The following is a 27,786-nucleotide window of genomic DNA, read 5'->3' as shown; positions in this document are numbered from 1 at the left end:
TACATCTGAGCTATGAATACTAGTTCTGACCCCACGGAGCACACTTCTGACTTTGAAACCAAAGTAAGGTAGACTAGCCACTCAGAAGTACAGTCAAGACAACTGTGAACCAAACTGAAATTGCAACCCACAGAAGACTAGCATCTGTTTGTTAGAGGGCAGCTCAGATTTGTTTAGCATACAGGGAACCAAGCATAGTTCACATGGTACGACGGAAGAGGAAGCGACAAGCACCAAGCCCAAAAATGACAAATGCTGAAGCCCAAGACTTCCAAGCTACCATTACAAAAATGCTCCCCAAAAAGGCAAGCATTGTTGTTCTCTCTTTCTACCACATGAGTTCTAGGGACAGAACTCAAAACTGTCAAATCCTGGAGCAGTCTTTGCTGGCTGAACCCAATCTCAGGTCTCAGAAGGCAAACACTCTTGAAATATCAAGGATACAAAGAATTAGAAAACACAGTAACCAAACTAAACTCAATAGAGACAAAGAAAAGCAGGAAGAAAGAGGCAGTGCAGGAAGCAGCATACATCACCTTACGCACGGTCAGTTAGAAAACAGAAACAAGATGCAAGCAAAACAAAACACAAATGAGCAGAGCCTCAAGCAGGAAAATAACAAGATATAGTAAAAGAACCAATGGATGGGAAAAAGAACTGCCAGAAAGATACCCTTAGATACAAGAAACTTAGGAAGTGCCCCAAAAGGACAAGAAATCCACTTGAGAGCATCAAAATGTTAACATCTCAACAAAACAAAAATGAACCAAAGTCCAAAGCAACCAGATGAAGACAAAATGGCCTGGACTGAGAGCTGATGGTTCAGTTGGGCTAAGACTAGTTCAGACCCCAAGCACCCATGTAAAACTGAATACAGTAGCACACACCTGCAATCCCAGAGTTCATAGCAAGCAAGATGGAGAATCTCCACAAGTTCATAGGCCAGTTAGTTTGACATACATACATACATAGCAGGAACAAGAACTGAGGTTGTCTAGTGCACGTGTGCTTGTGTGCACATGTGTGTAGACTTAAGAGAAAAGCAAAATGGCCTGTTACTTACAGAGGGAACAGAGGGACTATGCTTTCAATAATCATAGATTTTGCAACAGAAACTATGGAGTTAAAAGGATATTATAGTACCAAAAATAAAGGATCAGTATTCCAGAATTATATATCCAGTAAAAAAATATTCCTCAGAAAGGAAGATGAAGTAAGCATTCTCAGACAAAGAAGATTTCTGTCTTGGCAGATTTACATCAAGACTAAAAAGAAGTCGGGTAAAGGTGGAACATGCCTTTAATCCTAGCACTGGGGCAGGGAGATCTCTGTGAATTTGAGGTCCAGGATAGCCAGGACCACACAAAGAAACCCTGTCTTAAAAACAAAACAAAAAGAGTGAAGAAAGAACAAATCTGTTTCATGGTCTCAAAAGTTTCCTGTCTAGTTCCTTTTTTGCCTTCTTGCCATTCATACGTCTTTATTGCTTAATTTTTAAAAACTACACAAATCAATGAAACAAGATCATCTGGATATACCTGAAATTACAATTCCTAATAACCTTTGTTTAACTAACTTAACCAATAGGATACTAGTTTGTAGAATATAAAAGAATAACCTATAAGTAACCTACAGCAGCAAACCAAAAAAGTGTTCTTTTCCAAAATTGAGCACATTTTTCCATAGTGATCTTTCCTGGTTTTAGGTGTCCTTGTAGGAGCTAAGGTAAATACATCAAAATCTGAAATCAATCGGGCAAAATGAAAGCCAAAACCCCAGTATTGTTATGTCTTAATTTTAATTTATTATAAGAGACTTTTTCATTTTCAATTTTTATTTACTCTTTAACAATTCCATACACACACACACACACACACACACACACACACACACACATATGGATGATATAGTTTTATCATATTCACTCCCCATTTACTGCCTTATTGGTGCTTCTAGACCACTTCTTTCTAGTAAGAACCCTCTACTTTAATATCTTTTTTCTTATTACTGACTCAGTTTAACTTGTGTGAACACAACCCGAGTGTTGATTGTTGTATGGGTAATTTAACAATGAAGAAAAATTACTCCCCTTCCTCCAGCCACCATCAGCTGTCAAAGGTTCCTTCACCAGAAGTGGGGACTCAGGAGCCTTCATCATTCTTATCTAATCTCTTGAACTGGAACCTAACCAGTAGAAAAAACATAAATAACCTAATGCTAAAATGGTGCACACATGAGCTTACTGCTCCAAGCACTAATGAAGCAGAATCACCTACAAAGGCTTTGAGTTTTACTTCCACTTATCAGAGATCCTGCATTTGAAAGTTGATTCACGGTAGGTCATGGACGCTTTTTAAAAAGCAATTTACATTTTGTGTGCTGTCTGCAACAACCAGAAAACTGGACTGGTGATATTTTGCTTTTCTTCTGGACTCAACTAGAAACCCACAATACAATGGGGCTACTTTACACTCCAGAGGACAGTCAAACAAATAAAATAATGGATATCTAATGATGTAATTCACTGCAAACTCAGAATCTGCCTATAATTCTCCACATGCCTAAGCATATGTAATTAGACAGAGTTACACCCCTCACTGGTTTGTGAACAAACCAGCCCCAGATGGTAATGACTCATCTAATAATTACTTCTCTGTTTATTTATTAAACAATTATGGAGTTTTACAAGGATGTCCTTCACATCTTCACTTTCTTAAAGCCTTCTATAGTTACTACTATACAGGTAAGAAAAATGGAACAGTCTCCCTATTAGGATTATCTTTAATCACACTGAAACTTTGTGACACAGTTACCCCTCTTGGACAGAAGGATATGTTTCTAAACTCCCTTCAACCACCTATTCTTTCACTTTAAACAATTAAGGAAGACAAGAAACCCTTTCACAGTTTATGTTCTGGTTATATGTAATAAAAATTAAAGCCAAAATATAAATGGATGTCGAGGGGATGCAACTCAAGTCAACTCCCTTCCTTGTGACTGCAGGTTCCTACTCACTATTGCATCAGAGCTAGTATTCCGTCCAGCTTCTGTTACTAGGTCACCAAATACATTTACATGGCTACCCAGGAAATCAACAACACGTATACCAGCAGAGGCACTAATGTAAAGATACACCTATTATCAGCTTCATCTGCTTTACTTTTCCCTTTCATATTTGTTAAACAATGAGATTTACATAGCATTTAGGAAGCAGAGGCCAGAGGATCTAGAGTTCAGCATCAGCCTGGGTTACACATCAAACTGTGTGTAACCCACACACAGAGCATGGTGGCACACATTAATTCCAACACTTGGGAGGCTAAGGCTGGCAGACCTCTGAGTTTGAGGTCATGCTGGTCTACAGAATGAGTTCCAGGATAGCCAGGTCTACCCAGAGAAACCCTGTTTTGAAAGACAAACAATAAAGCAAAGAGAAGCCTGGCACAATGATCTTCCACAGGGAAGAAGGATTCAAACAAGAATCATAAAGGAAAAGCAAAGTGTGTCCATTTGTGCAGGATGCAAAACCTTCATCATGTAGCCATGAGGACTAAACAGTCTCTCTACGCTATCTCTTTAACCACCTCATGAATACAATCAAGTAGGTTAAAAAGTGGTTTTCATTGCTCACCTAAATGCACTCATAGTCATAGTCCCTGGTAAAGTAGTACTTGCTTTCATTCTGAAGTGCCAACCCCCAATCTTATTTTTTTAAGCTTCCCATCTACTTTGAAGACACTGGCCTATGACACAACTATAGGTCAACAATAACTGGTTTTCTTTCTCAACATCTAGCTGATCTGGGTTAGTAAGTGAGAGAAGACTCCAGAGGACTCTCAACAGCGTAAGGAGACCTGGACTGGAAGAGATCACTGCTTCATATTCAACTCACAAAGAGCATGGAAGCAAACCTCCAACTGAAAAGACAGATAATCTAAGAGGAATTTGGGCAAAAGAATATGAAACTCACAAGAGATCACATGTGAAAAGATGCTCACCTCAAAAGACAGGAAAGGTCAAGTGAGTATGACCAGATACTATTTCACACCTACCTGGTTAGTCTTCAAAGATTTTATTATCTGGCCATTGCAAATGTGATGAGAAATGAGGGGGCAGCACTGTCACACATGCTGAGCAGGACTGTAAACTGCTATAAAACCTTAGAGAAAAATCTAGCAATACCCTGTAAAGCTGATGCTAAGGTTCAAGACCTAGGAGGAAATAAACCTGTACTTAGCATATGCTAGACAGCAGTCCCTCACAAGCTATGGCTGCAAATGAGCTTGGTAGTGTAGCACAATCAGCAGTGTAGATGGACCTCTAGATGCCAACACTGTCTTTCTAGACATCCTATTGCCTCCTCTGCACAGCACTCATACCTCGGCTTTGGTATTCAGAAAGACAGGTTCACACTGCTAAGCATTTACTTTGTAAGCATAAAGACACACTAAGCCACAGCACACGCTGCACTCTGACAAAGTAAACATGCTCTACAACCTGTCTGTCACTCCCTTATCCCTCAAGGATCTTACATTCCCATCTTGCCCCACTGTCTCTTAGAACAGAACACAGAAATGTCAGTGACTTACTCTCCCAAAGACAGCAAACATCTTTTCCCAAAAAAGGGGAAAGATTCCTGTGCATACTGCAGGTGCTCCTAAGGCACTAAAAGTCACATAAAAAACAACAAATTCAACAGGTGGTGGTGGTGGTACCCACCTTTAATCCCAGCACTAGGGGAGGTGGAGGCAAGAAGCTCTGAGTTTGACGCCAGCCTGGTCTATAGAGTGAATTCCAGAATAGCTGAGTTTACAGACAAAAACCATGTCTCAAAAACACAAAACACAACAAGTTCCTTAATTCAAAATCACTTAAACTGGGTATGATAATAAATCTGTACAAACACACAAACAAACACACATACACACACATACACACACACACACACGAACCCTAGATTTATTTGCACAACTTTCTGTATAGGTCTTTTTGTCCTTCTGGCTCTAATCCTATGAGACATGACTACCAGGCTTTCTTTTGTGACCTGCACTATAATTTAATAAATGTTTATCATCTAAATAATGTAGCTTCAGTTTAAAACAGGATCTTATTTTAAAAACAAAAACAAAATGTAAGGCTTATAACCTGGTGCATATATATCAGATGGCAGAGAAAGCAAAACTCCACTCAGCTTCTCTCTGGAGAATGGTTTACAGGGGCAGAGGCAGTATGGTTCCACATCAGTGCTCATGTTCAGTAAGCAAGGAACCACAGATGATCCAGCTGTTAGGATCCTGGGTTCTTATAGAGAAGTTCTTTTTACTCAAGCACGCTGGCTTTAAGGAAGTGGTGGGCAGGGGAATAATGCTTCAGAGATGCTCCCTCCCCTCTTGGCACCTGTGCTTTGTCTCCCAGCTCAGACCAGGTTCCTTTCAGGACCACTACCCCACTTCTAAGACACCTCCCAACCTCATAGACTCCCACCTCCCTATTCTAATCAGGGTTAATATTGTGGTTAGGACACAATGACCAAAGCAACTTAGGGGAGAAAAGGGTTTATTTGGCTTACATCTTCACACCACAGTTTAGTCAGGACAGGAACTCAAAACAGGCAGGAACTGGAAGGCAGGAGCTGATGCAGATGCTTGCTTTGCATGGTATGCTCAACTAGCACAACCACCCACCATATGCTTGTCCCTCCTCCATTAATCACTAATTAAGAAAACACCCTATGGGCTTGCCTGCTGCTTGATCTTATGGAGGCATTTTCTAAATTGAGGTTCCCTCCTCTCAGGTGACTATAGCCTGTGTGAAGCTGACATGAAACTAGCCAGCACACTCCCTTCCCTAAGGCTCTAATGAATAACAACTACCCACTCCCTCACACACACACCCGGGGAAAACCTGGAAAACTTCTGGGCCACAGTGCAGGCATCTAGCTGGAAAAGGTTCATCCTCAGAACAAGCACTATGACCCAAGTAGACAAGAAACAGAGACTACAGCAGCTCCTACAGAAACCATGTAATTTCAAAAGCAAGAACTTCCATCTTGACTACAAAGGTCAAGCTACTTTACTACACCTAAACAAATAAAGCTCACCAGTGGCAGATTGCATTTTTGTTCTGTTCTCAGTTATTTGAGATGCGGAGTAATTTAGTATGTTTTATTTCACTCTTAGGGAATGCCTTCCTTGCTTTTTAATCACCATTTTCTCTTTATCTGTTAGCTACCAACTCTTTTGATAATTCAAAGTGTTTTCCAATATATACATTTAAAATTACATTTTACTTCAGAACTCAATTTAGCTTTTTCTTCTTAATCAGACAACCTACTCTTCTTAATGTCCTTGTTTCTCTTTTTAATAACATGTCTCCACTATAGGAGGGAAGGATGCACCACGTGCTGCTTTACAGTCAGTCTATATTCCGCTCCACCCACCTCCTCTCCATCGCCACTGTAAGCTAAACACGAGATCTAGCTGCTATGTTAGCTTCTGTCTAGTCTTGAAACCAGCCATACTGACATAAAATTCAAATGATTACCTTATTTAACAAATATTAGCCACTAACTTTTGATATTGTCACTCTTTAACACCAGCGTTTTGCTTCCCCAATGCTAGCTGCTCCATCTAGTGGCAGAAAACCAGTTTGGGCAGTGCAGTTAAACTTTTTAACCACCCCAACACCAACCACCCTTGCCATGCCTCACTTATTTTCAAGTAAAGCTGAAGAACAAATTCTCAGTTGAAAACACTTTCCAAACCTCGGTCTGCCCTCCAGGCTGTATACTGAAGGTATGGTGTTTAGTATCACTTCACCTCAGTTCCTCATAAGTAAATGAGAATAACATACTAGCATCATGGGACACCGTGCATGTAAAGCTCTCAGCTGAGTACCAAAAATATAGTAAACCCTGTGACAACCACTATCTCCCATCCCCTGACCACTACTGACTTTCATCCTATAAGTCAAGTTAACCCTCCCTTGCTTTCTCTACTGTCTTTGTTCCCTTTGGTCATCTACTGGGTAAAATTCAGGACGGGATTCATAACGTGTACATCTTTACCAACCTGATCATTCCTTCCCTAACCAAGCAAGTCTTTAGGTCTTTAACACGTGTTGCTTTTTTGTTTTCTATCCTATCAAAATCTCACTTCATAGCTTTTTTCTTTGGATCTTATACATTCTTCCAAGTCATATTTAAGATACTGATACTAACTCTGCAAACCTTAGATTAGCTAAAAATACAACAATTTCCTTTACTGTTTTTATGAACACTTTTAAGGTTTATTTGCCTCAGAACTTTTTCTATTGTTTTATGTAAGAAAACCTAGCACTTTTTACAAGACTAGTTAAGATTTCTAGCATATAAATAACATGTATTATTTTTTAGTTCCTAACTATAACATGCATTTTAGAAGGTTAAAATCTCAGCATTATTCACTATTCATTTTAGCCACTCTCCCTATCCCCTCTAAATAGAACTTCTAAAAACAGCCCAACACACTATTTCCTTTTTTAAAAATGAGTGGATTAAATAAAAATAAAATTTTTTTTCACAAATCCAAGGATTAAAATACTTTAATAGGTAACACATTAAAGTAAAAACTTCATTGTTTTATATTCACAATAATAAAAAGCTAAAAAATTCCTTTGATAATACAAACTTCTCTACTTATATTTTCAGGGAAAAGATAATACTAAAAAGAAAAACAAAACAAAAACCCTCTTAAAACATTAAAGGTAAAGAAAATGCTACTTAGAGCTTTAAAGATACACTAAAACCTTTTCACTCATACCCACTTGTCAAACAAAACATCATAAGCATATAAAACACACACTAGAAGTAACACAGGCTTTTGGAAGAAAGGATTTTAACTTCAGCTGTGACTTTAAGCTACCGTTCCCTCAAGTCTCACAAGAAAGGAAACAGATGTGATTAACCTGAAGTCTCCGTTGTTCACTGGAATGACCTAGGTCTTGCTTGGACAAATACACACCTAATAGATGGTGCCTACCCAATTGGTCCCTTAAATGTGCCTTTTTAGGGCTGGAGAGGTACCTCGGCGGAAAAGAGGACCTGGGTTCAATTCCCAGCACCCACATCCAGCTCATAACTATCTATAGCTCCAATTTCAGGAGATATGGCAGCTTCAGACATATATGCAGGCAAAACATTAATGCACATAAAATAAAAGCAAATAAATCTTTTCAAGTTCCTTTTCCCTTCAAGAAAGGTCATAATTTATCATTATGCTGTTTCAAAATCCTAATTTTTTTTAATCTGTAGAAATTACATACTCATTCCTGTTCATAGAGCTTAAAGGTCTATTTTTACGTTAGACTCTTGAACTACTAACATGCTTTTTAAAGCAACAAATACAGCCTGTTCCTAAGGAGGCAACTGTTTCCCTGGGAGGAGCAAGTGTCTATACAATGGCATTCACAGACAACTAGACAGCATTCCAGTCTATTGCAGGTAAGCTTGACTTGGTACCCACAATTCATGGAGCACAATGGTTTAGGTTTTATCCTGTTTACTCACCACCAATACCTGAATGTACCCCACCTTTACAATAAACTCCCCAGGCTTGCATACATTTGCTAATTTGCTAAGTTCAAGTTAAGTGTGTAGGACTTAACAAGTCAGAGGAGTCTTGTGTAACAGCCTACACAGATTCCTCATGTATACATGAAGCCTCTTCACAACATCTAGGGACATATTAGATGCCAAAAGTGCATGGAGTATGTGCAGAAAGATGCCTGAAAATGAGCACTACCACCTAGCTACAGCAAGCACTTAAGTCTTCACGAACTGCTGTCATTTCCTATGCTGGATGAAAAGAATCTTTGTAACTAAAACCTAAGCTACTTTCCTAAAAATTCAAACACATTTCTGGAAAAAAAAAAAAAAAAAACTTCTGTTTCTTTCACAACCATAGTTATTTGAAGTCCTTATAACTTCCAAGTACATGAAAAGAAATCTCAAAACTGCGAGTCTACATCAAATACCTAATAAGACACATGTTTCAAATACCCTCTCCCAACACAAGTCAGAATATAAATTATTAACTATAAATGTGTTCCCTAGAGACCCATTTTCAAAGAGGTACTCAATTTTAACTCTGCTCAAAAATTAGTCAAAATATTTAACAACCCTTAGTGATATTTGTAAAAACCTGCTGTATCTGGGAGAAGCCATGCCCAGCAAGTCAACTGCAGGAAGGGGCCTAAGAGCAAAAGAGAATTCTTCTGATAATTGTGGAAGGACAATGAAAGAAGGTAGTGAGCTGGAAAGTGGCACACATGCAAATCTGAGATGACAGCTGAGACCATCCCCATTTAAGCCAAGCAAGGGTTCTTGTCCCAGGTAAGACTGGCTGCCTTAGACATTAGCTCTTCTCACAGTAACAACATTCAGGTCTGTGGCCCAGATGGTGACTCCCTTAGTAAATGCAGAGAGCAGGTCCAGTGATCCGGCAGATCACCCAGGAACTTCCTAGAGCTCTGTGTGCCATCAGAACCACCAGGATGTTTTGGTCACCAAGATCTGAAGCTTCTTAAGCAAATGCAATGGCTCCTCACTCATAGATGACTTAAGACTGTCTCTCAAATACCCACTCCACATATATCAAAATATCCACTTCAGGTACCAACTGACAACTTCCAGTGCCACCGCCCCCTGACGGTGTGATGTCAAGCTTACTTCACAGCCATGTCCTACCACAGCAAGCCACCAAACAAGTTTCAAACTTCAAAGGTATTTCAGAGAATACTCACTGTAGTCCCAGCCTTTGCTGGTGACTATCATCACTAACCCAAGATCATCACTCTGATGGGCCACTAAGACTTCCCTAAGTCATACAGTCCCCAAAGTCCCTGCCACTTGCAGTCCTGTAGTACCACAACTACCAGCGAACATCTCTTCAGAAGCTGTCCTAATTAGGCACTACTAAGCCTAGCCTTTCAATACTTTTCCACCACAGGGTAACTACCTTCTAACAGGGACTGCTCATGCGTTTCTTGGACACTCCAGACTACAGCAGCTTCTGTGTTACACTACATCACTGTACACAAGGCGAAGTGGCTCAGATAGGTTCCGAAGGTATGTTTACTACAAAGAGTTCTCCACCAAAAGTCTGGCTCTTCTTTCAGAAGTTTACAACATATAAACAGAGATGGTCATGGCCAGTCACACTCCCTAATAAATGGAGGAGTCAGAGACATCAGACAGAAAACTTGGCCGCTCCTCTTAAACCCCATCCAGACTGTGAACCCCAAGAGAAAAACAGCTTCAGTGTTAAAATAGAAAGTGCTTATGAATCAATCACTACTAAGTCAAGGATGGCTTATTCAAAAACTATCACTAGGAACAAAAAAAACCACTCAACAAAAATGCCTTGCCTGGCTCCCTAACAAGTTACTCACCCGAATAGAAGACAACACTCAAGAATACCAACTAGTCTGCCTACAGAAGACAGGGTGAGCTGAGAGGGACACATACAGGGTGTTAGTCTAACCATCCCACAGCAGTCCCTGGGCACAGCCAGGGACTCACTTAGGATGCAGCAACTTATTCCTATAAACAAACTCCCACACAGTGGCTTACAACTTCTCTCCAACTTTATTCATCAGGAATCTAGCCATAAAAGCAAATGGAACAACAGTAAAGCTATAAAAGGCAAGAAATTTATTACTTTATTCTTATTTCTGTTTCTCAAACAACAGCAACAGGGAACTTTTAACAAGGATAACAGTAAACAAGACCTGTAAAAGTTATCAGAAGCAAAGAAGAAAGGATTGGCATAAAGTTATTTGAGTAAAGATGCTGGTAAAGGCAGAATGTTAGAAACACAAAGGTTTCTCTGTGGCTGGTAAGTGGCTCTTGATGACCAGAGCTCAATCCCAGGGACCCACATGGTAGAAAAAGAAAACTGACTTTCAACTTTGTCTCCTGACTCCATCTCACTCTTGCAAGCCATTCCCCGCCCTTTCGCTCACGCACGCACGCACGCACGCACGCACACAAGCATATAGCAAGCAACTAAAAGGAAATTAAAAACAAAAAACAATTTCTTCAATCCCATACCTTATCAATGGCTTTTCCAACTCGAGAAACACTGCTGTGGATGTCTTTGTGGTCAGAAGCCAACTTCTGGACAGTGTCCTTTATTCTTTTGCAGCACTGTGTCAGAACAAGTGAAAGTGTCCCTGATAATTCAGCATCTTGACCTATTTTTAAAAAGAGAAAGAAAAAAAACACTGGTGACTCACTAAAGCAAACTCCACAATGACAGGAAAAGACAGTACCTTTCTTGAAGCACATGGCCACAGTTACAGATATTATTTTTCAAGTGTACACTAGAAATAACTGAGTTTATATATTTTTAGAAAACCAAGTATTCCCACCATACCCTTACCACAGACTTAAACTGCACCATCATGCAGCTCTCCTGTTCCTGTCCAGTGAGTCCACTGTGGGGCAGACGACAGCAGTGACACAGCAACCAACCTTTCCCTATGACCTACCTTCTGATGCAAGACAACAGGAAACAAGAAAACGAGACAGTGTGGGAAAGATCACTGCTGTAACGGGGTGGGTGGGCAGGGGTGTGAGATCAATCAACTGCAAAAACGAAAGTCATGATGAATGGGCACCGTGGACCTGAGAAAATGACAAAACTAGCTCCCTTGGGAGGAGAAGACGCATTCCAACAGGTGACAACCCAAGTCGTTGCATGGTGGATAATGCCTATAACCTCAGCTAAGGCAAGAGGCCATGACCAAGAGGCCAACCTGGGCAGCCTTACACAGAATATACACACCTAGGACATTAACAGCATAGTGAAGAGGCTAGTGTGTCTAAAAGCAACTTTTGCCTGAGGAATTAGCAGGAAACAGTCTCCTGTTTTCTGTAGGCTCTTTTTTTGTGCTGTAAAGACAAGGTTTTACATGAGTGATGAATGGAATGAGCCACTACAGTCTGAAGCAGAGCAAGTAACTACTAATACTTTAGTATGACCACTCTGAATGACAAGAAGAGGGCAAGAACAGGCTCAGGACAGCAAAGTGGGCAACTGTGGCAACTACCCAGTTGACAGCTGACAGCCAGTACTTTCTGGCTGGCCTGGAGGAAGGGAAAGCCTCACAGTTGTCTGCAAGTTTTATACTGTGCCAAGTACAAAGATGGTATTGCCTGCAAGCAAGATGAAACAGAGAAAGAAGTGCACATCTGAGGGCCAGGAAAGAAGTTAAACTGGTACTCACTAAGTTGGAGATGGTGACCAGTATACACATGGGAGACAGCTGGATATACAGGCCTGGAGGTCAAGATCAGAGCCAGAACTAGAGACACACTTGTGCAGCAATGACACATAAGTTATTCTTAAACTATGAAACTAAATGAAAGCACAGGACAGACTCAGAAGTGGCAAAAGGCAGAAATGGATCAGAACTGAAGAGCAGACTAACAGACTACTGAAGCCTAAAGACAGGGAGGAAATCAAGTATGAGAGAATCTACCAAGAGTAAAGAACACCTGCCAAGGTACAGGGAAAAAGAACTATGACAAAAACACTAATGGACTGGCCACTGGATTTACAGCACCAATGTCATACCACAAGTTTCTCTAAAGGTTCAAGAAAAGACATCCTACAGGGCTGGAGGCACTGTGGAACAGGAATACAGTAAGTAAGGCAACCTAAGACACAAACAGAGGGCAGTGCTTACAAGGTGTCCAATCTGTACAGGACAGCACAAACAGAAACACCCTAATCTCTAAATACAATCACACATACTTTAAGCCAGATTCTAACTTCAAACACAATTTGTCTAATTTGCTCCTTTGCAGCAGAAGCTTTTAACTGTACCAGTGTGGGGCATTAGGCCTGTACTAAACCTTGCCTAACTTCAGTGGTCTTCCTCTTTACAAACAGCCTTCCTTCTCTACAAACTTCTTGGTCCACTGACTTCGTCTTCTAAATCCCTGCTAACTCCTGTTCTCTCTGGCACCCATTAGACCATTTAACAATTTCTGTATGTACACCAGCATCTGTCAACTGCACAAGGCCTCACAGTGAGGCAAGGTTCTTAACCACATATTCTCACATACATGCTATAACTATGCAAGACAAACAAAACTTTGGACTGACAGTGAATGAAGCAAAGGAAAGAATTATTCAGTCAGTGCTGGCTCAAGACTATCTGCAAAAGAATCACATCATACACAGAAATTAATTCAAACAGAATAAAGCTCCAAAATTAAAAGTTGAAACCACTAGAACCTTGTACGAAAACAAATTTATCCTGGATCTTCGACTAACCAAATGTTTCTTAAACATGACAGCAAAAGCATAAGTAACCAAAGGAAAATTAATTAAATGTGACTCCATTAAAATGAAAGGAAAAGTTTCCAAGCCGGTGTGCTTACAATCCCAGCACCTGGAAAGTAGAATTAAGATGGAGAGTTTACAGCTAGCCCTGGACACATGAAATTCTGTCTCTGGAAGCTAAAAAAAAAAAAAAAAAAAAAAAAAAAAAAAAAAAAAAACAGAATGGGAGAAAATATTTGCAAATCATACTTTCCATATACCAAGAACAAAGCTAAACGTACAAGGAAAGACACACACACAATGTATCAAAATGGAGATACAACTCAGTGGTGGGACATTTGCTTAGCTTGTGTAAGGCTGCAGGTACAACCCTCAATACCACAATAATGATAATAAAACAGAACATACTCTTCCAATTCAACAACAGCATGGCCGTTCAATTTAAGAACAGCTGGGGGTGGGGAGTAGGGAGCTGGCTTAGTCAGTGAAGTGCTTACCAAACATAAAGATCTCCATCTTCTATGGAGTATACAGCATATACTATAACCCCACTGCTGGGGAGAGACTCAGGAGTCCCTGGTGGTTGCTGACTAGACAGTGTAGTGAATCAGTGAGCTCCAAGTTCAGTAAGAGACCTGAGACAGTCACACACCACATAAACATGGTTCAGTAACAATGGCCACCTATATGGTGACACACAGAGGCTGTGCCAACTAGGTTTGTAAGTTCATGACAATCTTCTCATAACACATTCTTGCAGTTAAACAACGCCTTTCTACCTGGAAGCTCAGGAAAGTATTGTGGAATCACCTGAAGGAAAGCCCTGTTCAGAGAAGTTCCACTAATGCATTTTCAAATGTACTCAGTGGAAAGCAGCCAGAGGTAAAAACATCACTAAAATGACCAGACTGACTGAGACAAGATCAAACTTCTAAGTCCTAATGGGGAAGTCTTAATGTTTTTCTGATCTTTCTGTGAAACACAGCCTGCTTCTAGAACCTTCCTGTGAAACAAATTTAATCAACTTTCTTCCTAGATATAAAATGGAAATAAGACAAACCACCTTTAATCTTCAATGTAACTAAAGTAGAGCTCCGGCTGGCCACTTCTCACCCAGGACAAAGTCCTGTGTTCACTGTGTCTTTCAATGTGATAGATTCCCTGGACCCCATACAAATGTTCAACAACTGAGGACACACTGCCAGCATCCAGTGACAAGTACATTATAAGGTCCCATCTAACATGACTTCTTAAAGGACCATGAGTATTAATTAGAACGTTAAAACCAAGTACTCAACCATCACACGCTCAGGTGAGTTAGAAGTCATTTCTGTAACTGTAGGGTGTAACTCAGTGATAGGGCACTTGCCTAGCATACAGGATCCCCAGTATGGGGAGGGGACACTTCAATAGAATAGCACCTTTACAAATAATGACATTTATATTATTGTTGTGTTGTCATTGTTGATGCAGTAGTCGTTTGTAGAAAAGACCTCACTGTGCAGACCAAAGTGGCCACCCTTGGACTCATGACCTACCACACCTGGCTAGCACCTTCTGTTTCAGAAACAGATTTTAAGTATAATATCTTCAGAAGTTTAAGTCGGTGACTCCTCCAAAACTGGACATTCACCAAACTAAACTATCCCTAACTGAGTTGACATGGCTTTTGTGATGCCTGGCTAGGAATCCAGGTCTACCTGCCAGTTTCTGTGCCTGGCCATTTCAGAATTTATGTCCACTAGTTTCACAGAAACAGTATGTTACAAAAATGTCTGTTTCATTAGCATCCTGTGCTTCCCAATCAGGGTGTTACACTTTGTTGTAATACCTGTCTATCATTCTCAAGAAACTAACTGAAGCATGGTATCCAATCCCTAATGGTTAACTATGTTAACGTGTGTGTGTGTGTGTGTGTGTGTGTGTGTGTGTGTGTGTGTGTATCTGGCATTCAATAACTTGTGTTGGTGGTGGGGGAGGCAGTTTTCTTGTTTTGCTTTTTACAGGGTCTTGTTTTATATCCCAGACTGACTCCAAATTCACATTCCTCTTGATCCCATCTCCAAAGTATTAGGATTATAAGTGTGCATCACAACACCTGGCTCAAGAATCCTTTACAAAGTGAATATAGAAATAATAGGTGCTGCATAATAGTCTTCATGTCAAGTTCTGCAGGAGAAGGGTTCAACATACTCAAAAGTTGCTAGTGCTTTCACAAACACTGTGGATTCCCTGGCTTCTTGCAGAATGTTTAGTGTCTCCTACATAACAGCACTCTGGCCAACACAAGCCCGGAAATCATAGTAAATCTAGTCCCTCTTTCCCAGTCCCACAGAATCCTCATGTGCATGGCACATACACATTCCTTCTCTTCCCTCCTACTATTTCCCTTAGAACTATTATACTCAGCCTACATGTGCACACACTCTTATTTCCAAATATGGCACAGTAAGTACCACCCCCATTCTCCTTCTGTCCTAAGTTCCTTCTCTCTTCCAAACACCTGCTAAGATCACACAGCAGGAATACACACGTTTGTATTCTGACACAAGTCACTTTTGAGTTAGCATTTTCATTTGTAAATAAAAATATCCTAAGTTGTGTTAAAGATAGAGACGCCATCTCAGTGTCTGTTTGTCGAAGTGCATCCCAGCACGGTGAGATAGGTTTGTAAAGGTGCTTGCTGCCAAGCCTGATGACTCACATAAAGGTGGGAAAGAACTGACTCCATAAAGTTGTCCTCTGACCTCAACATATGTGTACACACACACACACACACACACACACACACACACGTAATAATTTTTTCAAAAAGTACATCCTAATATCTGAACATAGCAGAGTAAATATCTTAAAAGAAATGAGGAGAACATTATAAAAGCCTCTACAGTGGAGAACATTATAAAACCAGTGAGGCAAAAAACACAAAAAGGTACTGCTAAACCCAAGAAAAGTATTATTCAGATTTTCAAAGTCTAAAATCTACCACCTAAGATAAAAATATTTTGGTAAAAACAAACTGCCAGATTCCCCAGAAATCACAAACACTATTTATATATTTTTATGAATATGCTAGAGGCAATAAATTAGTTTATAAATATTACAAATACTGCATTTTTGCTCTCCTGAATTACGCACTTTCACAAAATGACAGAGAGCTTAACAGAATAGAGAAAACAGGAACAAATTATAATGCAGAGAAATAAAAGTCCATTTAGAGAACATAATCCCAACTACACCTAAATGAAGACTCAGATCTTGTAAATTTGCATTGCAGAATTCAATGAAAATAAATTCCTAAAAGTTAGAACAAATAAAGCAACAAGTACACAGGGCTGGAGTGCAAGGGATGTGCCAGCCCAGCCTAAAACATGAGACTGACGATAGACTGATGGATCAATAGACAGACTGACTCATTCTTAGAGCTCGAATTCAAATAAGTCAAAAGAATATTAGGTATCATTAAGACTAGAGGGGGATGTTTTTATATCTTGTTTTAGAGTCTTTTTCCCCCTATGGAACCTTTTGTTTGTGCTTTTTTGAGACAGCATCTCCCTATGTAGCTCTGGCTATCCTGGAACTCACAATGTAGATGAGGATGGTCTTGAACTCACCCAAATGATGGGGTTAAAGTTGTGTGTGCCACTATTTCCAGCTTAGAATCTTAATAGTTAAAAATAAAATGAAACCAAAACAAAACCCCCAAAATGTCAAAATCGGGGAAAATGATGACGTCTAGATTCAATTATCATTTGAGCATCAAAGCCTTGGCCAACAGTGTTCCCTCATGTTACTAGTTCCTAGAGAAAAGACATTAGGACTTAAAACTGACTCTTAAAGTCACTTGTCATAATGAACATGGATCTCCTTGCAAAGTATTAAAAACAGAAACTTGAAAAGCTAAGCCTAATGTTAAAAATAACAAAGGACTATTTCATATCATTAATAATCTATGTGGCCTTCCTGAGAGCAACCTTAAAGCCTATGCTGCAGGTGTTCAATAGGTGACCTAATCCAGAAGAAGGGAACACACTCATCACATTTACTCAAGATTAGCAAAGCTGTAAAGAAAGCCCAGCCTGACCATTTAGAACAGATCACTCAGATGGGTATTCTAAATCAGGGACATTATTAAAGACCATTACATCAAGTCACAAGCAGGAAAATGAAACAATGAAGTCTGTATTTTAAAGGCTCAACTGCATGGTACAGACAACAGTGTTCTTGGAGCAGAGAACTAGCCAATGACTGTCACTGGAGTGGAGAACTTCAAAGCACATATGACAAGAACAACAGAGAAAAGAGAGAGATGCAGGTACACGCTTTTAAATGTCTTAAAGATCCCATATTCAAAATACAGATCTCAAAACTGAATGATTGAACCCAATCTAACATTTAAATCTGGATTTCATATTTTTAAAAAAAAATGGAACTCACATTTCTCCTCTCACTTTCCCAAGCTTGGTTTTTGTTTGTTTGGGTTTTTTGTTGTTGTTGTTGTTGTTGTTTTCTTGGTTCCAAATCATCTCTTTTACTCCTGCTTAAAAGCGTGGATGAACCTTTGATCTCTACCCAGACTCCATCCTTGCACAAGTTCCAGTCACTCTCAAAGATCCCTTAGGAAGCCACATTCCACCACTACTATCCAAGGACAGGCCCAAACTTCAACTTGGGCACTGTGGGCAAAAGGCCTCCAATCACACCCCTGCCCCATCCTTACTGAAAATGTCACCTCAAGACTCAATGTCAGTGCCTTCCTGTTTCTCTCTCCCTGGTGTCTATGGTTTTACAGAATGATTCCAGTCTTACTGCTTTTGTCCTGATCTCCCCATCTCCCTTCCTGTAGCTCAGGACCTTTGTCCTTGCCACCATGGTTCTCATCCATCTTCCTGCTTCCTTCCCACATCTCCACGTGTCATTAAAACCTACCACAGGTAAGCAGCATCCAAACCCAGACCAGGCTCCTTTCTCTACCACTTGCCACCTTGTGCTCTGTATAGATGGTCTTGCATTACAAAGGACTGGTTTTGGTGAAATTCATGCCAGTCTCCATCTCCCTAATTACATAGAGTTTACAGAAAACTTGTCCTTTGTAATTTTTATAAAACAAGCTATGTCTGTTTATTTCTGGGATAACCCCTGACCTGTTGGTGTTACTACCCAGAATTAGAAAATACCTAAGAAATAATCTTAGAAATGGCTTTATATGTACTACATGGAATCAACACCATGTCAAACAAGTCCCCAAAGGTGCAAGAAGCAAGATCCATGTAAGCTTTCGGACAAGGTCGTTTTAGACAGCTCAGTACTTAGTTATCTGAACACGGTACAAGGCTAAAGCTGCGCAGGAAAGGTCAGCTCATCACCCATGCTTCTCAGGGAACACATGCTTGATTTAACTCAGCTCTTCCATTTTCATCAACACAGGCTATGGGCAATGTGCCTTCCCACGCTGACACAGGCAGGGTGGGCAGAGCTCAAGGTGACCAGGAACACTGGTAATGTTGGGAAATTCTGGGAGTCATGGTCCCGTCTTCACCTCTAAAAGGGGAAAATTCTGAAAATGCAAGTAATCATGGAAAGCATTAATGGGGGAAGACAAGACTTCCTGATGTCACCGTCTGTGTCTCAGGAGCCAGCCTTGCTTAACCAGAGCCTATTTATTCATGTTTAAAAATTCCACTTTAGTTAAAATTGCCATGCCACCTGAAACCCAAAGAATACCGGAGAACACACGAATCTAAATGAACAGTGTTCTGTATGACAAAGAACTGTCCCTCCAGGAGCCTAGACAGAAATGGCTAAGGGAAGTTAAGTCCACTTTTAAGTCCAACTGGAAACACACTGACCTTTTATTTTCCTACTTAAAATAGACAGAGTAACTAGGCAACCTACTCTGCTTTTACTGTGCTTGCACAATGGCACAGCCCTCCACCCAAACCTTTACTGTGATCCACTCACAGCCATTTCCACACTAGGTGTTTATTGTAGACCACACTGGACTCAATTCAATGCTCCAAAGGCATTCTTCTTTCAAGCGTAGCTACTAACATTCAGCACAATTTCAACAAATGGGGCCTGGTTATGTGATCTAACTCGAGTTAGCTAAAAAGTGAGGTTTTTATGAGTCTACCAGGCCCTAAGTGATTCCTTCTGCTTATAATTTATACTGGACATAGGCAGGTCACACTTAGCACACAACACTTCTCTATATACACATATGTACATTTTTCAACATGTACATATTTCAACAGTTTCTAGACCAGAGAAGCTTTTGCACACTCAATCTTCAACCCTTTGCATCTCTCTATTAAGAGCATATTAGACCTAAATAGTATGCATTTAGACCTTGGTGCTCTAAAAAGAAGTTTAAAATGTCACCTCCATTTTTTTTTTTACTCACATGCCTAATTAGCTTCACATGTGTCACTCCCAAACTTAAAACAAGGAAGAGCTTTGACACCAGTAACCAAACATTCAGCTATTTTCTGACTCACCAATAAGATCATTATAGGGGTCATAGGTTAAGTTTTACAATTACAAATACACAAACATACACGTAAACAAAAAAAATTAGTTATGAGATGCTAATATATGGGCCAGCAAGAGGGCTCAGCTGAGGGTTGCTGCCAAGCTTTGATTCCTGGGACCTACATGATGGAAATAGAGAACTGTCTCCTGCAATTTGTCCTCTGCCACCTGTGTTCTGTGCCACTCTGCTACACAGACACACGCTCACTCGCTCGCACTCACATAATGAATACAAAAAGTGTTTAAGATGCTTTTATGTGCTCATCACTCCACACACAATGGTATCTGTAACAAATTAATGAAATGTAATGATAGGTAAGTGTAAATACACAGACAATGCCATGTATCTTGGAGACACATAGGCAGCTCAGTGGTCAACAGCTTGCCTAGCTGGGTTTGATTACCAGTACAGCCAAATTCCTTTTAGTAGTAGTAGTATAAAAATAATCAAAAAAACATGGCACATCCTTAACTCCATAATTTCCCCAACTTCATTTTAAGTATATTGTGAAACTCTTACCAAAATCGTTTCAGTCTCTTTTTTTGTTCTTATTTCCACTACAAAACATTAACAGAAAAAAAAATTTATTGTATTTTCCACTAGGAAAATATTCAAAGGGGAAGAAGGAGCAGAATCATCACAAGCCAGACCTCTAAAGCCAAAGTGTGCTTTGGTTTATTATATCTAAGATCCAGTCTATGATCTCACAGTTCCTACCAGTCTACTTAAGTAAACCCTCAAATGTATGTGAAAATTGAGTGCACATCCACGAATGAGTAAGGCACCACCCACATTAGACCAAGAGCATCCTGGAAAAGATCCCCAGGGAACCTCAGCCTTGGGGATCTACAGCCAGTTTCTCTCTTCTGGGAAAACTACTGAAAGGTGGTCACAATATGTTGGGAGTGTGCTCCTCTCCTTTCAGTGGGGGAGTTAATGAAAGTGAACTTCAAAATAATTCTGGCTAAGCAGCTGGGCTCAATACAATTCTTGAACATCTGACAAAGTATGTTAAAAAGTGGTCTTATTTTCTTAGACTAACATACAGGTCCCTGTTTTCCATTTGCCATGAATAACTATGTCCACCTCTTCCACCTTGGGCACTCCACTGAGGCCCATCCTCCTGCTTCTGTGCCCATCCAAGGCAACAAAGAGAAGCCTCTGGTGTCAGGCTCCACAAAAAGGAAAGGCTCAGTTCAGCCAGATTTCTCTAAGCTCTCGCTAGAGTCTACGGCCCCTTCATACTTCTATTACCCACCTGAGCCACCCTAGAACCACCCACACTCAAAGCCTGCATTTCCTCCTCATACTTCAATGTTATTCCTCTAGCAGAAGCTGGAGCTTCATTTAAAAAAGAAAATCTTTCCCACCCCTTTCCAAGCTGATGAACTAGGGATGGATAAAATGACAGCACAAAGAAATTCCCCAAATGTGAGTGACTATCCCATATCATCCTTATTCTCCTGGAGTATATGCTTTAAGAAAGCTACATTTTAAAAAGACAAGGCTAATAGAGAAATTTCACATGGAATAGTTTCAGGCTACAGAGAGGTCATTTTGAGCTGGCTGGACAGTTCCAGGTCAATTTATAACCTGGAGGATTCGACAAGGTGGATGACTGACGTACAACCAGTTTCCAACAGACTCTCTAGCAATGTTCATTTAATATCGTTGTCTGTGATCCCTTTTACCTCCGGCACCCCACTACAGACTCAAGAGAACCTAAGAAATTATGGCTTTTAAAAATTAGCCTAATTTCCCACTTCTGGTAGCAGATGCTTCTGCAACAGGAAGTCACCTACAGTATGACACAATGACTGTCCTCTATCCTATCTGGCAGGTAATGTTTACAGTCTCCTTCACTCACTCTCTTCTTCCAGGAGCATTACCTACCACTCACTCATAAGCTTGGAGCATAAGCTCCTAGAGCCCTGACAGAAGCCCAGTTGGAGGGCCTTCCTTAGATCACAGCAGCCTATCAGCTTGCCCAGAAGGTACATTATGAGCCTTAAAACAGGGGTAAACTCTGCTTTTAGCAGGCACCTTTGAAAGGGGCATATTTAAGAGCCTATATAATATCCATTGCCCATCACCTGCTTGAAGCTTTAACTAAGAAATTAGTTGTTTCAAGAAGCCGGCAATCAAATACCAAAAGCACGTATATCTTCACTCAAAAGAAACAAACCAAAAAAGACTACCTCAGAAACCAGACCTAGTATTTGTACGTATTTCTTTCATGTTTTTTAACTGCCTTTCATTACTTAATCCCATTCAATTGTCTAAAGGAAAATAAGAGATGCCATAGAGGACTGGCAGGCATTTGTTACACAGGAAATTAAAAAAAAAAAAAAAAAAAAAGAGTCTGCCAGTCAAGAGAACAAGCACAACACTGTGTTAAAACAGCATGGCACACTTGCCTACTACCCCTCACACCATAGGTTTGGCCAAAGTTCCTCTACCAGCAAAAGTGGCCTAAAATACCTGACTTGACAATTTTTACAATCATTTTAGCCACCTGGAGCTGACTGTAATTTCCCCACAACAAACCTCACAATAACATCTCTCTTCTCCCATAGCCACTCTTCTGGAAAGGACTCTGCTTTCTACCTTTTCTTCTCTACTAACCCTCCACCTATGATCTGGTTGCCAAAAGGAAACAGTCCGTCTACCTCTCCAGGTGTAGGCCCAATGTTCATTCACTTTCCCTACTAGCTGCCTCCTTTTTGGTCAAAGACAAAGATGTTCTCTGGGGAAGGGGGTGGTGTCTTTAAGCATGAAGTAGTCCACCTTGGACTGACTGCCTTCCACTTCAGTGTGCACCATTTTTTTCTTAGCCCGAAATAATCTGTTTTGTCCACAAAATGTCAAGTACCAGCTAAGCAGCATCTCTTTTTATCCTTTTGCCCTTTTCGTTTCTGTTCTACTTTGGTTGTGTTTAGAGCCTAAGGCCTTTCATCTCACATCCTATGATCTCACTGCCCTCCTAGAAATACCTAAAAACACAGTGGGGAACACCGGGAATCCAACACTAGGAGGAAGAAGACAAGATTATAAATTCAAAGCAGGCTTGGACCACACAGTTAGACTCTATCTCAAACACCACAAGCAAAAGAAAACAACCTATTTTGGTCTCACATACATCCCAAGGCCTTTGCTCTATGTTCACCAGATTCCTTGCACTTCAGCTCTTAACCCCTAAGCCACCTCTCCAGACCTTCACCAAGTGATTGCTGGGAATTGAACTCAGGGCCTCTAGAAGAGAGATCAGTGCTCGAACTTCATCAGATTTCCTCACACCCCACCTTATTCTGTTTGTATCAAGGATATCATCACCACCAAGTCAGTCAAATAATCTTTTCACAAGCAGCCGTCGGCATGTTTTCCACGTATTTATATGGCGTTCCAAAGCGACAGCTGTGTCAGAAGTTGCCAGACTCTTTTACCAGGGAAGTGCAGTCACCCACAACTGAAATGTTTGAGAAATAAAGGTGTAGAGCAAAGGAGGGGAGAGAACTGGGGCTAACATTGCCTTAATCTCACCTCCATCTCCCTGACTAGTAAACATCCCTTTAGTTTCTGATCAGTCCACAAAGTGGCAAGGGCCCGACCTCTTGAATGAATCCATAATATTACAAGTCCTCTACCTCTCATTCAGAAAGAGTCAGCATTGTGGTTTCAAAGTACCAGACCTTTAATGCTATTTTTAAAACACAAAAGCCCTTTCTCAAAGTTAGCCCAGGTGCTACAAGACCTAGGGCAACTGACGAAATAACCTAGGCAAAAACACTTTCTACGGAAAACCCGTTTTCTGAAGAGGATTGATAACAAGTACAAACTGGACCAGATAAAGTCAAGTAAGTAACAACTCGACAACCGCTCGGTCCGTCTCAACAGAGGCTACAGCAATGGTTCGAATCGGCCGGCTTCCTGGGAATCAAGAGTTTAGAAGAGCTGCCTGCCCACATCAGCCCAACTCTGAAGTTGCGGCAGCGGCTGGTGTGGAAACCCAGAGCATTCAACTCAGAACTACCAGGGGGAAAAGTCTGCGAGGCCGAGAATTAGACCAAAGTCCTGCGCAGACCCCTCTTCGTACACCTGCGGCCCGCAGGACCACGCAAGAACCCCCGCCCCGAGCCGTGTGCAGCGGACTGCTCCCCCAAGGCCACCGCGTTTCCGGGTGGGTCCGCGCGAGGAGGAAAAGTCGCCGCGGCCTGGGGACCAGCAGACGCAGCGCAGGGCCCCGACCCCCGCGCGCCCACCCTCACCGTGGCTCTGCAGGATCTCGTGCTTGAGGCCGCCGGTGTAGTCGATGAGCTCCTCCAGGCCCCGCTCGCACAGCTGCCCGTAGCCCGAGAACTTGTGCAGCACCTTCTCCAGCTCGCGCTCCACCGTCACGCACTGATCCATGCCGGAGACCGCGGCGCTCGGCTTCCCGACGCCCGGGGGTCCGCAGTGGTTCGGCCCGGGCCCCGCCGAGGCCCCGTCCTGCCCCTCCTCCTCCTCCCCCAAAGCGGCGGGCGGGCGGCGCGGGAGGCGAAGGCAAGGCGGGCGCGCTAGCCGCGGCGCCCCGGGAGCCCCGTGCAGCCTGTGCCCGCCCGCCCCATGACGCCCCGGCCCCGCCGCTTGCGCTCGCTCGCCCGCCCTACCCGGCGCCGCGTCTCGCCCGGGCCCCCTGGCTCGCCGCGTTCGGCCGCCCCTCGGCGGCGCCGCCGATTGTTTTTGTTTTCACGGGAACCGGCCGATGACCTGGTTCTCCCGGGCGGCACCAAGAGCCGCGGCCCGGGAGGGGGTCGAGCCTCCCTCACGAGCGGAGGAGGCGGCGCGGGCCGTACCAAGCGCGGACTCGCCGAGGGGTCGGAGGAGGGAAGCAGCGGGCAAGCGCGGGCGGAGGGAGCGCCGGCGTTCTGAAGGTGTGGGCAGTACCTCGCGGGAGGCCGTGAGGGAGCGGGCCGAGGGCGGAGCGAGCGGCGCAATTGGCCCGCGCAGCCGAACAGGGAACTTTAGCGAGAGCGTCAACTACGCGGCCGGTAAACAAGAGGGTGGAAACCGTCCCCGGATGCTCCGCCCAAAAGCAGAAGACCGACCAATGGACGCAGGGGCTAGGAATGAGACAAATATCCTCCAATCCCTGGCCGAGGCGTAAAACTTCAGCCAATCCAGACTGAGGGGCCAAACCAATGCTCTCGCTGTTGGAGGGGGGGGTGGCTTGAAGAGAAGAGCTAGGAGCTTCTACTGGGAAGCCGCGAGGGGAAACGAGACAGAAATCAACGGAGCTGTTTTCTCCGGGACTTCGTCCTGATTGCAATTTGTGTTATCTCCGCTTGGCATTTTGACCAAAGTTTCGGCTGAGAGGCCCGCCTCCGCCTTGTGGCGGAGGGCCGGGGCGGGGTCGCTCACCGATGGAAGGTGGCAGCTGTTTAGACTGATAGTCCACGCCCAGCGTTGGGTAATTCTGGTTCCCTGACGCCCCTCGATCTGCGAGTGGCCTTTCCTGTCGCCTTGTCCACGTGCAGGGCGTCTTGGTGGCGGTCACGAACACGCGTGGGCGAGCTGCGCAACCTGGCCCTTGCTCCTTGCCCTTTACCTTGGCGCAGAGCCTTTCCCCTGGTTTACCACGGGGTTCTGGCCTTGGCCTGTGCCCTCTTCTTCACCAGGCTTCTACTAGCGTTTCGCCAAGTCCCTGCCTCACAGCCTGGGTCTGGGAGTCCACCTTCCTGGGCCTGAAGTTTTCAGCTTCCTTGCCTGCTCATAGCATTCCTAACTCCACCATGGTTGTATTACCTCTGCCTCCCCGAATTTTCTCCATCGATCCATGGTATCTCTTACAGCACCATTTTTCCCCCTCTCACATCAGTTGTCAAAGTCTGAAATAATAATTGTTTGGAGTTTTACATGCACCACTTAAGTAAAACTGTGAAGAGCAACCTCCTTTGTTATGGCCTGGTTTTTTTGTTTTTTTGTTTTTTTTTTTTTTGTTTGTTTTGGTTTTTTTCCCTAGAACACTACCAGCGCCCTGGTAGACAGTCTTTGTTTTCCTTTAATTACAGTGGTAATCTTTTTGAAGTTCAGTTTCCGTTTTTTATAATGTGGCATCAAGTGGGGGGAGGAATACTTCCCTGGGTGGTTAGATTTAATTGCATAATGTATGTGATAGCCTTTAATGATAAAGGGTACTGGATATTTGGGAGTTCAGCTGATGGTATTTCAGGGCCCCTTTCTACTCTTTATCACACTGTTTGCATTTTAGTCCTCTTTCCTGGCAGATGGTCCTGATTCCTACTTCTGGAAAATAAAAAAAACCATTTAGCTCCAGCAATCTTGCCATTCTCCTCAAAAGGTTTTCTAGTTCCCATCAGCTTTGTGAAAGTGCTCAAGACACCCAAAAGAACAAAAGGCCCTCTTCCTCTGTAAAACAAGCCCGCCCGAGGGTACCAGGCATCACCCTACTCCTGACTTAGCAACCTTCACTGGACCCCTCTGAAGCTGTTGCCTCTTTAGCTGCCACACTGCACAGATAAATCTTGTTCCTCCTCCTTGGTCCAAGGATCTTCTAGATAGTTTCAGTCATACATGCACCTACCCCCCCCCCCCAATTTCTCCTTCCTTCCCTCCCTCCCACCCCTCTTTTGTTTTCTAGAGGTTGTTAGAATAACTAAATGAGATAATCCGTGTAAGGCCTTCAACATAATGCCTGGCACATGTAAGAGCTATTCTTAGCCTCCACTCTTCATTAACTGCAGTTTCAAATCCAGTGAGCTGCAGGATGCCCACTGCCTCAGCCCCAGCCTACTACCCAGCACTGTTACTCTCGGTGTGAGCTGAGCACAGCTCATCCGTGCCCACCCCATGCTGTTTACTTATCATAAGCTTTCAGATCCTCCTCTTCCAACAACAGGACAAATTCTATTTATTGATAACACCTGAGCCCGTACAGATACACAAAATGCCAGTCCCGGGTAGCTACTTAAATGAAATTTGATGTGAAATCAAAAATCAATTCCTTAACTGTACTAACCACATTTCAGATTCTCAGTAAGCTACGGTGACTAATGGCTACTGTGCTGATCAGTATATTTTCCTCCATGTTGAAAGTTCTCATAGTGCTGATTGAGACCATGACCACAACAAAAGCATTAGGACTTCATCCAACATGTACATATTTCTGCCCCATATTTCTAGTTCAGTTTCTAGTTGACTACTCCTTGTGTAATTAGCCTGGCTAATTTACTGTCACCTTGGCAAAGTTAGTTACAAAGAGAAACCTCAACTGAGAAAAATGTGTCTGTCGGATCACCTGTAAGCAAGTCTAATAACCATTCTCTGGAAAGACCAGCTCACAGAGAGTGGTGTCACCCTGGGCAGATGATCCTAGGGTGTCTAAGAAAGTAAACTGAGCAAGCCAGTAAGGAACACTCCTCCATGGCCTCTGCTTCAGCTCCTGTCTTGGATTTCTGCCTTGACTTCCGTTAGCAATGGAGTGTTATAATCGGAAATAAGCCCTTTTCTCTCACTTTTGCTTGTGGTGCCTTCACACAGTAACAAAAAACCTCGCTGAGACAGTCACTTACCTACATCGGTAGGACCCAGATCAGAGCTGACTTCTTTTCCTTCTCTTTGACTTAAAGGGGAAAAGTGCTTTCGAGTGTTTGTTGAAGGAGAGCAGTAAGTAGAGGAAATCAGAGACTTTTCTGTTCCCTTTTTGACATGGGCCTTCTCACCCAGTTCACAGCTGTGTTAATCCTAAACACTGAATTCTCAAAGAAGGACCTTCCGAAGCAGGAAGTATGGTAGGGGCTTGAGAGATGGTTAGGTGGGTAAGGAAACTTGATATTACTCTTCAGGAGGACCTGGTTTCAGTTCCCAGTAGCTCAAAGCCAGTAATCAGTGACTTCAGTTCCAGGGGATCTGATTCCCTCTCCAGCA

The 27,786-nt window shown here is 42.4% G+C and overlaps 1 protein-coding gene across 1 annotated transcript in view; it reads right to left on the bottom strand.

Annotated features, from left to right (window-relative positions):
* The window catches only part of RMND5A (required for meiotic nuclear division 5 homolog A), a 47,215-nt gene extending 22,694 nt beyond the window's left edge, over window positions 1-24,521 (bottom strand). The window contains exons 1-2 of the mRNA XM_080932293.1: window positions 24,129-24,521; window positions 11,090-11,232 (exon numbers count right to left, since the gene is read on the bottom strand). Of these exons, the coding sequence (XP_080788419.1) occupies window positions 11,090-11,232; window positions 24,129-24,270 (285 nt within the window). The 5' untranslated portion in view covers window positions 24,271-24,521. The remainder of the gene's footprint in view (window positions 1-11,089; window positions 11,233-24,128) is intronic.
* Between the last annotated feature and the right edge of the window lie 3,265 nt (window positions 24,522-27,786).

This window comes from Micromys minutus (assembly GCF_963924665.1).
Source record: "Micromys minutus genome assembly, chromosome: 18".
Classification (NCBI taxonomy): Eukaryota; Metazoa; Chordata; class Mammalia; order Rodentia; family Muridae; genus Micromys; species Micromys minutus.
Note: the sequence above shows the minus strand (reverse complement) of the source record. Positions and strands in the feature narration are given on the sequence as shown.